This window comes from Gymnoscopelus microlampas, assembly GCF_963454915.1.
Source record: "Gymnoscopelus microlampas genome assembly, chromosome: 6".
NCBI lineage: Eukaryota > Metazoa > Chordata > Actinopteri > Myctophiformes > Myctophidae > Gymnoscopelus > Gymnoscopelus microlampas.
In genome coordinates, this window is record NC_139943.1 from 51,348,375 (window position 1) to 51,361,790 (window position 13,416).

The 13,416-nt window shown below is 39.4% G+C and overlaps 1 protein-coding gene across 1 annotated transcript in view; it reads right to left on the reverse strand.

The window, feature by feature from the left end:
• Positions 1-666: 666 nt before the first annotated feature.
• Positions 667-13,416, reverse strand: part of LOC311048065 (uncharacterized protein) — a 57,951-nt gene continuing 45,201 nt past the window's right edge. The window contains exons 40-48 of the mRNA XM_084061085.1: positions 12,378-12,546; positions 11,468-11,572; positions 10,212-10,252; positions 9,917-10,039; positions 8,504-8,602; positions 7,981-8,103; positions 7,200-7,239; positions 4,307-4,427; positions 667-2,624 (exon numbers count right to left, since the gene is read on the reverse strand). Of these exons, the coding sequence (XP_083917211.1) occupies positions 2,459-2,624; positions 4,307-4,427; positions 7,200-7,239; positions 7,981-8,103; positions 8,504-8,602; positions 9,917-10,039; positions 10,212-10,252; positions 11,468-11,572; positions 12,378-12,546 (987 nt within the window). The 3' untranslated portion in view covers positions 667-2,458. The remainder of the gene's footprint in view (positions 2,625-4,306; positions 4,428-7,199; positions 7,240-7,980; positions 8,104-8,503; positions 8,603-9,916; positions 10,040-10,211; positions 10,253-11,467; positions 11,573-12,377; positions 12,547-13,416) is intronic.

Consider the following 13,416-nt stretch of genomic DNA (forward strand, 5'->3'; position numbering starts at 1 on the left):
TGGGGTCCAGGGACCCTCATGGGCTTCCAAATGGCCCCTTACAGGTGTGTAACTCTGAGAGTGTACAAATGGAACCAAATGGACCCTTACGGGTCCATTTGTACACTCTCAGAGTTATGGGCGTCGTGGAAACCACTGTGCTACACTAAATGGAACAGAGCCTTCATTAGTATCATTGGTAACACCTGTGAAGGAAGTGATAATATGGCTGCTGTGCATAGAGCCTATTGCTACAAAGCTGTAATAACTTTACTCTTATAACGCAGATTTTGAACCCGGTTTCCTGTGCAAGTGCAGAATGTTTTACCATTGAGCTAATAGAGCCTGCCTGCTTGCTCAGAGGATAAATAAAGTACTTGACCATCAGGTGAAAAGTTGTGTCAGATCCTGTGTCTATAGGTGAGACAAAATACAACCACCACAAATATATAAGTTATATTGTATCAACATACTCTACCATACAGATTGGACAACATTTAATTCATTTAATAAAAAAAAAAAAGTTAAATAGTGCCGCTTTAAGCAAGGACAAAAGATTAATTTTCACAAATACGTTGTCTCTGCTAGGCCTTATGAATAACGTAATCCTTAATGGCCAAACGTCCTTACTGTAAAGATGTAAATTCACCTTTGTTAGTTCTATAATAAACGGACGACACTGAAAGCTAAAATGCAGATCTGCTTGAGCATTTTAATGAAAACTGGGGAAAAAAACATCCGTAGTGAAAGATAGAATGGACACCCTTTATAAGTTGCATCTTATTTTATTTATCTTATAATATTTGTTCAAGAACACCCAGCTCTTAAATCAACAAAACAGAACATGTAGTGAAACCCCTCCCAAACAGAACAAACACACACGTCTCCATGATCATGATGAGTGCGGTCGACAGTCATCACAATTGTCTCCCTATAAGTGCAACAGCAACGATAATGTACGCATGAAAAAGCATGACTTCATAATCTCATCACAATATTTTATTTTAATATTAATATGCGCGGACGTTTTGGGCCACGCCCCTTCTTCATAATGCTTGTCAGACAACGTAGAACCTCTGAGCTGAGGTACAGTAGCTGTAATCTAATTCATACAGATTGGAGATGATGATACTAACGCAACATGTGCCTGGGTGGCAGTGGTGGAAAAAGTACTCAAATGTTTCACTTAAGTCAAAGTATCAATACTGCAATGTAGAAATACTCTGTTACAAATGAAAGTCCGGAATTAAAAATATACCTGAGTAAAAGTACAAAGGTATCAAAATGTACTTAAAGTACCAAAAGTAAAAGTACTCATTATGCAGAACGTCCCATTTCACAAGTTTTCAAATGCATGACATGTAAAAAAAAAAATCCATTCAGATAGGCTCATCGGTGATTAACACCGTGAGACCTGTTTTGGGAGTTTATATTATCATTTTATAGTTTAATTGTGGTCTCTGACCACAGCAGCTACCTCAAGTATGGAATTATTGTCTCAGGAATGCGACACAAACAAAAAACATTCATTGGGTGAGTAATTGATAGACAAATATGTCATTTTGGGGTGAACACTTCCTTTAATCCATTCAATCCAGGAACGCATCTGTGTGTCATTTTTAGATTTCTTGGGCTATTCAAAAATAGCAGATCTACAAGCTCATAGAGCGGCACCGAGTGCCGCTCTATGAGCTTGTGGATCTGCTATTTCCAAAAATAGCCAAAGAAATCTTAAAATGACACAGATGTGTTCCCGGTCTTAATGGGTTAAGTTCTAGGACCTGATGGGGTTGTAAGTATACTGGGAGCTGATGGTAGGCGTTTCCCAGGGGTATTAGTATGATCATAGAACAGTCCAGAACATCACATCAAGTTCACTGTAAACCTGTGTTGATGTTTGGTTCATTCTGCGTTCTTCATTATAATTATTAACCGATGCTGAGTGACTGGGTAGCTCCCCCTCCTGGGCTGTTTTATCCTCTATTCCACACTTTTTCAAAGTAGGGGCCACCATGGGGGCCAATTGGAAAGGAGAGGAAAATGTAAAATACATTTATCATAATAAAAAAATATATAAAAAGATAATAAAATAAAATAAATTCAATTTATACGATTATTTAGCCAGTTTTACCACTTTCAAAATTCCATCCCTATTTTGGGCATTTCATTTGTTAATATTGTTTCTAAAAATGGCAATTATTTAATTTATTTAAATTTTGTATTTCTTTATTGAAATAGTAAAAATAGCAGATCTACAAAATGCCTATGGATTACCAGCGCCTGGACATGGTTCCACATTGTCTGACAAGCAGAAGAAGAAGAAGGGTTTGGCCTGAATCTTCCGTACACATTCTAAATATTGTGCAGACCTTTTCATGGATACCGCACTTACTAGCTTAAGGTTCTAGCTCACCAATACTAAAAGATACATGATATGTCTATGAAGCGATTTAACGTTGACCTTTCAAACAGGTTCCAGTTAGTCCACACACTTAGTGGGATTACAGCCACACGTGTCGATGTAAACGTAGGAGTGAGTCTTCTTCTGACCGCCTGGGCAGATCATCTCCACGTCCTTCTGACTGGTGGACACTTCTCTGCAGCAGGAACAGGAGTGCATGATGGCGTTGTGTTCGGTAGAGAACCTTAAGATAGAGACAGAGGAACAGGGGTGCATTATGGCGTTGTATTTGGTAGAGAACCTTAAGATAGATACAGAGGAACAGGAGTGCATTATGGCGTTGTGTTTAGTAGAGAACCATATAGACAGAGGAACAGGAGTGCATTATGGCGTTGTGTTTAGTAGAGAACCTTAAGATAGAGACAGAGGAACAGGAGTGCATTATGGCGTTATGTTTGGTAGAGAACCTTAAGATAGAGACAGAGGAACAGTAGTGCATTATGGCGTTGTGTTTAGTAGAGAACCTTAAGATAGAGACAGAGGAACAGGAGTGCATTATGGCGTTGTGTTTAGTAGAGAACCTTATACAGACAGAGGAACAGGAGTGCATTATGGCGTTGTGTTTGGTAGAGAACCTTAAGATAGAGCCAGGGAATGATGTTCAATAAATAAACAACCAACACCTTCCGTTCACTGATAGCAACCTCTGCTATGAATACTGACAGATCATGACTAACCGTCTTCTGTCAACATTATATGATATTGTTGTTGTTGGGCAGAGAACAACTTTGTCCAAAATGTAAACTTTTCAGGAAATGAAAAATAAGACCATGTTTTTAAAACAACACAATCCTGCCTCATCAAAGTTGGTGATTTTATACATTGTCAGATACTTGAATGTGTCCTTATGGAGTTAGGTGGAGTTTTCTGATTTTCCGTCTGACTTGGTCATTCTAATCAATGATGGTCAAAACAACTATCTCCGCAAGTTGGAGGTAGGAACGACAGTTTTGAGGATCCAATGGAGTTAGGAGGTTTAGTCAGAAGCGCTTTTTAATACTTTCCATTGGTTCAATATCTGTAAAACCCACACACAGATGTAAAGGATGTTCAATAGCACTGAAGAAGTTGAAAAATGGAGATAGCTGCTTTCTGCCCGATAGAGACGATAAGAAATATCAGTGCACTGACCACTCTTCTTTAACCCATTAAGACTTGAGGCCGATTCTAAAAATGTTTTCTAAATCCTATGTTGCTATAATATCGCTGCTGTCGGGCAGAAACCTCTCGTCTTCATATGTTTTATGTGTTTTTTTCGTAAATGAATGCCTTACTCGATCATACTACAGCGTCAGACAAAAGCAGCAAAAGTAGCAGATCTGCAAGCGCCGGTGTTTCGAGCTTGTAGATCTGCTACTTTTGAAACTTTTTAATTTGAATCCTGAAAAGTAACAATTGTGGAACATACAGTATGAGGTTTCCACCTGACAGAGACGATATGAAATATCAGCGGTCTGACCACTCGTCTTTAAAAGCAAACTCCACTTTAGCCAAATGTACATAAACATTTAATAGTTAACCCATTTAGACCAGAAAAGAAGCTGTGTCGTTTTTAGATTTATTTGGCTATTCAAAGATAGTTGTTTGCTTTAAAAATATATATATATATATTCAAATCATGATTTTTCAAAAATAGCAGATCTACAAGCTCATAGTGCAGCACTCGGTGTCGCGCTATGAGCTTGTAGATCTGCTATTTTTGAATAGCCAAAGTATAAAATAATGGATGAAGTGGTTACACGGGTGCGTTCCCGGTCTTAATGGGTTAAGGAGAAGTCTCCCCCGCCCCAACAACATCAGCCCTCAGAATGTGCGTTCAAAGGATAGCTGTAAATAGATATTACATCATATTATTATAAAACTCACATTGAGGCTGTTTCACATGATCCATGACAGGCTGTGAGCTCCACCGGCACTGTGGACCTGCAGCCGTTCACCTGGAGGAAGGTGCTGTTCTTCTGGATCTCACAGCCGTACCGACGATTACCTGGGAACCATCACACACAGCTTTAGAACATGGGACATATTGCTTATTTTACCTTAAAAAAAAAGAAAAGAAGCGGTAAATATAATTAGAACCAGCTCAGTGGCCTTGTTGTGGTTAGAGTGTCCGCGCTGTGGTGGTTCAATTCCCCGGCCGAGTCATACCAAAGACGGTACCCAATGCCACCCTGCTTGGCACTCATCATCAAGGGTTGGATTGGGGGTCAGTCCCTGTGACATTCTCGCGTCATGTCCAGTGGATATATCCACTGGACATGACGCGAGCATGTCACATCATGATGTACAAAGTCCGGACATGTGACGTGCTAGAGTCATGTCCAGTGGATGGACTGACTTTTGACTTTGATTGTGTTTTTTTCTAAGCACCTTAAAGTAATGCTAGGTAACTTTTTCAATAAAACTAAAGTTAAATTGTATATCTTTTGTGAGTGGCAAATGTTTCACAACACCCACTCCATGAATTTCACCCCCGAAAGCCTTTTATTTATATATTTTCTATTGAACATGGTCGGGGTTGACTGTCCCGCGAAAATGACGTCATCTGGCCGGAAAATGGAAGCGGAAATGCACCGGTTTCCTGTTTGGCCAGGAACTACTGCACCGGTTTCCTGTTTGGCCAGGAACTACCGCGCTAATAACAAAAAGGAAACTCACGCTGATTTTAACAGAACGAAAAAAAACAGAAAAAGAAAACACAGCTCACGGTAACTAAAGCTCCACTGGCTAAGAGAAACGATCCACAGATCGTATAAAACAATTAAAAGAACGCTTTTTAGAACGCTTCCGTCTTCCGGTGAAAACGAATGGAATTCTGGGTAACGCAGTAATAAACAAACGGGCTGCAGTGACGGTAATGACCAGCAGAGGCTGCTAAAAATCGTTTTTTTTTTATTTGCACTGTACAGCTTTAACTAATGTCCATAAGTATGTCATGCACAGTGTACATCTGCTGCTATGCTTACGCACCTTATATCTTATCTCAGGTACCAGTGTAAATGTGTAGATATCTGCTTTGTTTCTTTTTGTTTTCTTGTTTTATCTCCTTTCCCACTCCCCCCCCCTCTTCTTCTTTCTATGGAAAGAAACGCCACGATGGGAACTATGCATGAAAACTAATTTCACCCACTTTTTGACTTCTGTAAACCTGTGATGTGACAATAAAGCAAATGCTGATTCTGATTCTGATGGACTTGTACATCATGATGTGACATGCTAGCATCTGGACTTGTGCATCATGTCATGTGACATAATAGCTAGCATCATGTCCAGAGGGTGTACTCTTTTACTCTTACATAGCTGACTCATGCTACTCATGCTACATGCTAGCATCATGTCCCAAGGGGGTAACCGCCTTCCATTCAGACATCTCGCCACTCCGACTAGTGGCTTCCGCGTGCGGTTAGGGTTAGGGTTAGGTATAGTTAACGTCGGAAAGGCGACATGTCGGAAAGGCGACATGTAACCTCCAGAGGGTGTGCTCTCTTACATGAAGCTGACTCATGCTACAGAAACAGGAGTTAGGATCCTGGCCTGTGGGCCTCATGGCTCAGAAACCGTTGGATCCCGAGGCTGTTTACTCACTACTACTCAGTGAGGGAGAGAAACCTGTGTAGCCCTGTGGGGGCAATTCAGTTTCACCCAGCTGCTGGCTGCTCAGATTTGCAGTGGTGGAAAGTAACTTAAGTACATGTACTCAAGTGCTGTACTTAAGTACAATTTTGAGGATTTGTTTACTTTACTGGAGTATTTCCATTTTCTATACTTTTACTTCTACTCCATTACATCTCAGAGACAAATATTGTACCTTTACTCCACTACAATTATTTGAACACTTTATTTACTAGTTACTTTGTAGATTTTGATTATTATTCCAAAACACACATTAACCACTTCAGCCTTTATATAAACTTTGGCGATTTGAAAAATAGCAGATCTACAAGCTCACAACTTGTCGCATGGCGACGCGTTGTGAGCTTGTAGATCTGCAATTTTAAAAAGCCTTTTACACATTTTAGACGGTATTAGTATTGATGCCAATACTTTTGTACTTTTACTTGAGCGAATTCCGGACTTTTACTTGTAACAGATTATTTCTACATTGCTGTATTGATACTTTTACTTAAGTAAACAATTTGAGTACTTTTTCCACCAATGCAGATTTGTATGATAAGCTTCTCTTTTCAATTTTTTGGATAACAATAATAAAATGAGATAGAAAGGTCAAATAAGTAACATTGTTACATAGAGCATTTTTATGTCCTTCCAACAACTAAAACAGAAGTATAGGCTGTACCCGACATATACGTTTTAAAATACTTACAATTAAGACATTTCATAAGAGTTATTTTGTCACGGCCAGTGGAATCTACCCGGCAACATGATGTCACCCTTTGAAGTTCTCTGTCATGGTGGCCAATTAATGATTATTATAGGACTATTTCTAAGATCTATGATTGGTTGTCGTTACCTCCTCTGTCAATCCGTGGATAGGAAAGACCTAGAGAGTTATAGGTGTTAGAGAATTATTTAGATATACTGTGGGGGCACACTATATTCATCATAATACTGTAGATTGATTCAGTTTAATGTTCTGCATCAGATCTATCTCACCCCCTTCGTAACTACATGTGTGTTATATACAGCAGAACACACTGTGGTTTATGTGTGGTAGCAAAGTCAACATTCTGGAGCTCAGTAGGAAGGAGAAAAAAAGAAATGCAATGGAAAATGTAATAGAACTGGAAATATTACTCACAAGTTATACAACAGCCACTTGCATCAATTCTCTCTGTCCCCTGTAACGTGGACATGCATTTATACATCAAAAAGACAGTCCAGTATAGAGCACCGAAGTCTGACGTCATTTATGCATCCTACCTGGGTGCCGTGCTATGAAACTGCAGATCTGCTTTTTTTTGACAAATCTCGAAAATGTGTGCAAATCTTTGAATATATATATTTAAAGCGAACATTTGTAACTCAAATCTTTGCTTCTGGGGGGTCCCTGGAACAAAACATTTTGAGATGGGGGTCAGCGGCCAAATACATATCTAAAAATGTTTTCTAAATCCTAACGGTATGTTGCTATATCAGTGGTGCTCCAACTTTTCCATGTCAAGGACCCCCAAAATGGGGCCAATGTATTTGGCCGCGGACCCCCATCTCAAAATATATTGCTCCCAGGACCCCCATGAAGTAAAGATTTGAGTTACAAATGTTCGCTTTAAAAAACATATATTCAAAGATTTGTTATGTTCACATAAATAGCCAAATAAATCTAAAAATGACACAGATGCGTTCCCGGTCTGAATGGGTTAATATGCATACAATTACTTATCATTGCAGGTGATAAAAAAACAGTCAGCCTCATATGAACCAACAGGGATATGTTCAGTTACATCAGTTTTCGAGAAGGATGTACTGTAGGTAGAGTTAAAAGAATCCAGAGCCAAATGTAAAGTGGCTTCTATAGCCACAATAATCCATCAAACCAATAACACGGAGTCATGCTGTTAAAGATGTATATATATACTCACAGGAATGCAGTCGTTTGGATCGTATACAGGACACTGCACTTGCTTTTTGACGACCATAAAGTTATCAACGGGGCATTCATACTTCACACAATTATCGTCTGGTGGAGCCCAGGTGTGTGAAGGCTGTCAGAGAAACACCAACCAAGTTCGTTTAAACATGAAAAAGGATTCAAATAATATGACTGAAGCTCATTGAATGTGTATTCACTGTGTCTTAAAAGGATAGTTCCCCCAAAAAAAAATAAATTATATGAATTAGTCATCCCATGGAGACTTGAATTCATGGATATTTTTTTGTTTTTGTCGCATTCCTAAACCAATAATTTGATGACCGGCACAAAGGAGACCCTTTGTGTCTCCTACCGGAACCGCTGCTGGTCATCAAATTATTGTCTTAGGAATGCGACAAAAACAAAAAAAATATCCATGAATTCAAGTCTCCATGGGGTGACTAATCGACAGAAAAAACTAAAAAGGTAATTTTGGGGGTGAACTATCCCTTTAATGATTCATTTAAACCCACCTCAATAATGTGAGTGTTTCCGTCTGGCAGCACCACAACACAGCTGGTCAGTTTACATTTCCCACAGCAGCTTCCAGTCACGTTTTCATACGCGTATCCCTTTTATGAAGGAATATGATCATCAGTGTTTATTCATTCAAGCTGTAACATGTTCACATTAACATCTTGATATTCCAGTGTTCCTTTTTTCACTGATGAAAACGAAATAAAAACTAAGCTATGATGACTAAAACTAAGACTAAATATATTGACAATTTCGTCAACACATAAAAACTAAAACTAAAAATGTTAGTTAGGGACTAGTGGAGAAGAGATCCAGTAGAACTAAAAGACAAGTCAGTTTATGTTTGGTTGCGCTCGGGTGTTGCACTCTGAAAATAGCAGATCTACAAGCTCACAACGCGTTATGCTGCGACGCGTTGTGAGCTTGTAGACCAGCTATTTTCAGCATGCCACCAAGTGTAAAATCATCCATTACGACGCCATCAAGGCACCGCCAACATACATTATAGTCGACTAAATCCACTGTTGATTTAGTCGACTCTAATCTTATGATACAGTATTTGGTCGACCGAAACTAGACAAAAACTAAAACATTCATATGTCTAAAATATGACTATAACTGAATGGAATTTGATTCAAAAGACTATGACTAAAACTAAATCTAAATTTGCTGTCAAAATCAACACTGCTCCTTTACCCTGGTTGTGTTTTATATATCTATTCTAATGCTGCGTTCATACTTTACTACTATAGCTATCGCTAGCAGTGACAAAACGACAGACAGCCTACAAGACATTTCAATGGAAGGCAGCGACATGAAGGTACAAATGATGAGACCTGATGAAGGCCATTAAAAGGTTTAGAACCATTGATTTAAGGCACAGACCTGAGGACTGTGTGTGACACATGGTTTACAGCACACATGGGCAATTGGCGGCCCGGGGGCTACATGCGGCCCCCACCTTCACTGTTACAATTCCAAACATGCAAATATGACCCGCTTTAATTACTTCAATCTATATTAGTAGCTTCATGACTAGTATTAGAATTCTATTGTCTTTTTGATGTCCAATGTATTTGTATTTAAGTTCATAAAGTTAACATAAGTATAACTAAATGCATTTGAAATTAAAGAAAAATCTTACTTTTCAGAATTCCAATTAAAAAATAGCAAAAAAAAACTGTTCCAATTAAAAAATAGCAAAAACAATAGATCTACAAGCTCAAAATGCGTCACACTGCGTTTTGAGCTTTTTGATCAGCTACTTTTGCTACTTTTGTGTGACATAGAATGGCGATACGGAGATAAGAGGTTTCTGCCCTGTAATGTGTCCCTCTGGAGTGAGTGTGGACATAAAGTGGCCCTCTCCATCATCAAAGTTGTATCACCCCTGGTTCATAGAGACTGACCTGAGGACAGTGAGTGTCACATGGTTTGGGGACACAATGGACGATGTTCAGGTTGTCGTTGGGATCCTGAATCTGACCACAGTGACACTGTTCACACTGGTCGTTAGGAACCTGCACACCAGGCTGGAACACAACGTACAGAATGTCATTATATATGTGTCTGACAGCTTTCTGATGAAAAGGTTCATCTTGGTATATTATATATATACAGTATATATATTATATTATTAATATATATATTATATAATATATATATTATATGTTATATATTATATATATATTCAGGCTTGCTTACCTTGTATTCAGTGTCGTTGAAGACACAGCGACCTTTGGATACTGATGAAAAAAAGTAGAATCACGATTACATTAATAATAATAATAATAAATGTAAATGTAATAATAATAATAATAATATCTAAATAATATCTAAAATGTATACAGTGCTTTTCTAAGTATCCAAAGACGCTTTACATGGTGGGGGAGAAAAAACAAAGAAAAACAGCTTTATTAGGAAAACAAACACTTGGATTCAGATCTCCAGTGGAGGCGTGTCCTGGACAGGAGTCTCCAGATGTAAAAACGGATGATAAGGAACAAAAACACCAAGAAAAGGCTAAGACTGAGAATAAAATAAAACAAACTGTGGAATGATGAGAAAAGGGGTCTGTGGAGTTAGCTGGGGAAAGCCATATTGAAGAGGTGGGTTTTGAGAGCGTTTTTTGAAGGTTTTGAGGGTGGGGGGGTAGCCTGGTAAACCCCTCCTTCCGGAAATCTCATTTGTATTGATTGATTTCAGTAGTGAGTTTGGCATGCAGGCCTGTTTGCCTTTTTTTCTGTGGCCGGGAGCTGTGCGGGATTAGTACCGTTGACTGACAACCCCTTTAGCCAATCAGCAGTTTGTTCCCCTTCAGCCAATCAGCAGTTTGTTCCTCCCCCACCAGAGCTTTCAAAAGTCCCCTTTTGAAAGGGCCATGCCGAAAATAGGTTGCTTTATTCAGATACATGAGTATCACTGCCCGCCCCTGCCGGTTCTCTGAATTTTCATTTTTAAATAGGCTCTGTCATGATTAATTGACCACATATATGAAGTTAAACAACTAAATGCTATCCGAAAAATATCTTTAAAGTAGATAAGCTCTCAGGCCAGACCCAACTCCTGAAATCAAATGCAAATGAGATTTCCGGAAGGGGGGGGGTTACCAGGCTAGGTGGGGGGCATCTCTCAGAGTATTGGGGAGTGCATTCCACCGGGTTGGGGCAGCAAAAGCAAATGTTCTATTGCCCCAGGTACGGTACCTGGTCCTGTAACGTTGTATTAAACAATATATTATTACTAGTGGTCATCACCTTATTGAGAGATGAAGCTCTTACCACATGGTGTAAGAGTGATGAAGAGGATAAAGATGAAGCTCTTACCACATGGTGTAAGAGTGATGAAGAGGATAAAGATGAAGCTCTTACCACATGGTGTAAGAGTGATGAAGAGGATAAAGATGAAGCTCTTACCACATGGTGTAAGAGTGATGAAGAGGATAAAGAGGAAGATCTTACCACAGGTATATATGGGGCAGCAGTTGCCGTTAGTCGGTTGGTCCACCATTATTTCAAATCCCAGGTCACACTTCTTGATGGGCGGACAAGTCGTTATGTCACATTCTGTGGGTAAAGTATTATATCTAGTCAGTACTGCCTTACATTAACCCATTCAGACCGGGAACGCATATGTGTCCTTTTTTTTGTATTTCTTTGTGCTATCAAAAAAATAGTGCCGAGTGCATTTTTGAATATGTATATTTTTTTAAGCAAACATTTTGAACTCAAATCTTTGGTTCTGGGCGATTCTACAAAAATATTTTTTTCAAAAACAGTTTTTTTGAAAAATCATATGTTGCTATAATATCAGTGGTTCTCAAACGTTTTCATGTCAAGGACCCCCAAAATGATATGTATTTGGCCGCGGACCCCATCCTGAAAATATGATGTTCCAGGGACCTCCCCAGAAGCAAAGATTTGAGCTAAAGATGTTTGCTTGAAAAAAAAAAGACATCTATATATTTTCAAAGATTTGCAATTTTTCAAAAAATAGCAGATCTGCAGTACAAGCTCATAGTGCGGCACTCGGTGCCACAGACATCTAAAACGACACAGATACGTTCCCGGATTAAAACATATTAAAAAATCCATCCATTATTGCCACATTATAGCGTTTTTGAAGTGTGTGATTACTTGTTAATATCAGTTGCAGCTGGACATTTCTGTGTGTAAATTACATCACTCACCACACGTATAATCCATGATTACCTCACATCACTCACCACATGTATAATCCATGGTTACCTCACATCACTCACCACATGTATAATCCATGGTTACCTCACATCACTCACCACATGTATGCTCCATTGGTTACCTCACATCACTCACCACATGTATAATCCATTGGTTACCTCACATCACTCACCACATGTATAATCCGTACAGCAGTCCTTGGTGACCTTGACCAACACATGTCCTTCCTTCACACAGCTAACAGGGTTTGGTGTAGAACACTTCACCGGCTCACACTGAACACCCATGGTCTCCAGATCACATGTGCACCGCTTACAGTCTGTGGTCCACTTATCACCGTACTGTCAACACACAATGAATAACACACTTATCACCATACTTTCAACACACACAAACATCAACCATGAATAACACGTTCTTCATGACTTCATCGTCATTCGTTATGACATGGGAATGGAACATTAACGAGTAGATTGTCATGTGGGGTTGAAGTTTACGCTCAACTGGACTGAATTGGTTTTTAGGAGTCTAAGCATGATTATTAGAAGGTTGACAGTGGCGTGCACAGACATTTTGAGGGGCAGGTGCTCAAGTAAAAAAAAAAGGGCACCTTGCGCGGTGCGTGGAACCGCCGGCTGCCTTAGTAGTGTGAGATTTATAGAAGAAAATTGCAACGCACATTTTGGGGAATTGTTAATATATTAGAAGCTTTTAATCCAGAATTGATCGATGTCACCATTGGCTACATACTGTAAACCAGGGGTCTTCAATGTTTTCAGGCCAAGGACCCCCTAGCTGAGAGAGATGAAGCAGGGACCCCTCTATATTGTATAAAATTGTGTTTAAGATTATACTTTTTTTTGTTTACTTGTTCTGCTCTTTTTTCCCTCTACACCTCTACCTCTTTGCCAAAAATAGCCGATCTACAAGCCCACAACGCCTCGCAGCACGAGGCGCTGTGGGCTTGTAGATCTGCTATTTTTGGCTAAAGTTCTCCTCATAAAAGGGATGCTAGGTTTCGAGTGGTTATGGTAAAAAGAAAAATCATATCACATAAAGATTTGGCGGACCCCCTGTAGTAACTCTGAGGACCCCCTAGGGGTCCCGGACCCCCTGTTGAAGACCCCTGCTGTAAACTGAAAAACAAAAAACTTGTTTTTTCTTTTTTTCAAAAGGGCACTTCTGGTCAAGAGGGCAAAGGGCAGGTGCTC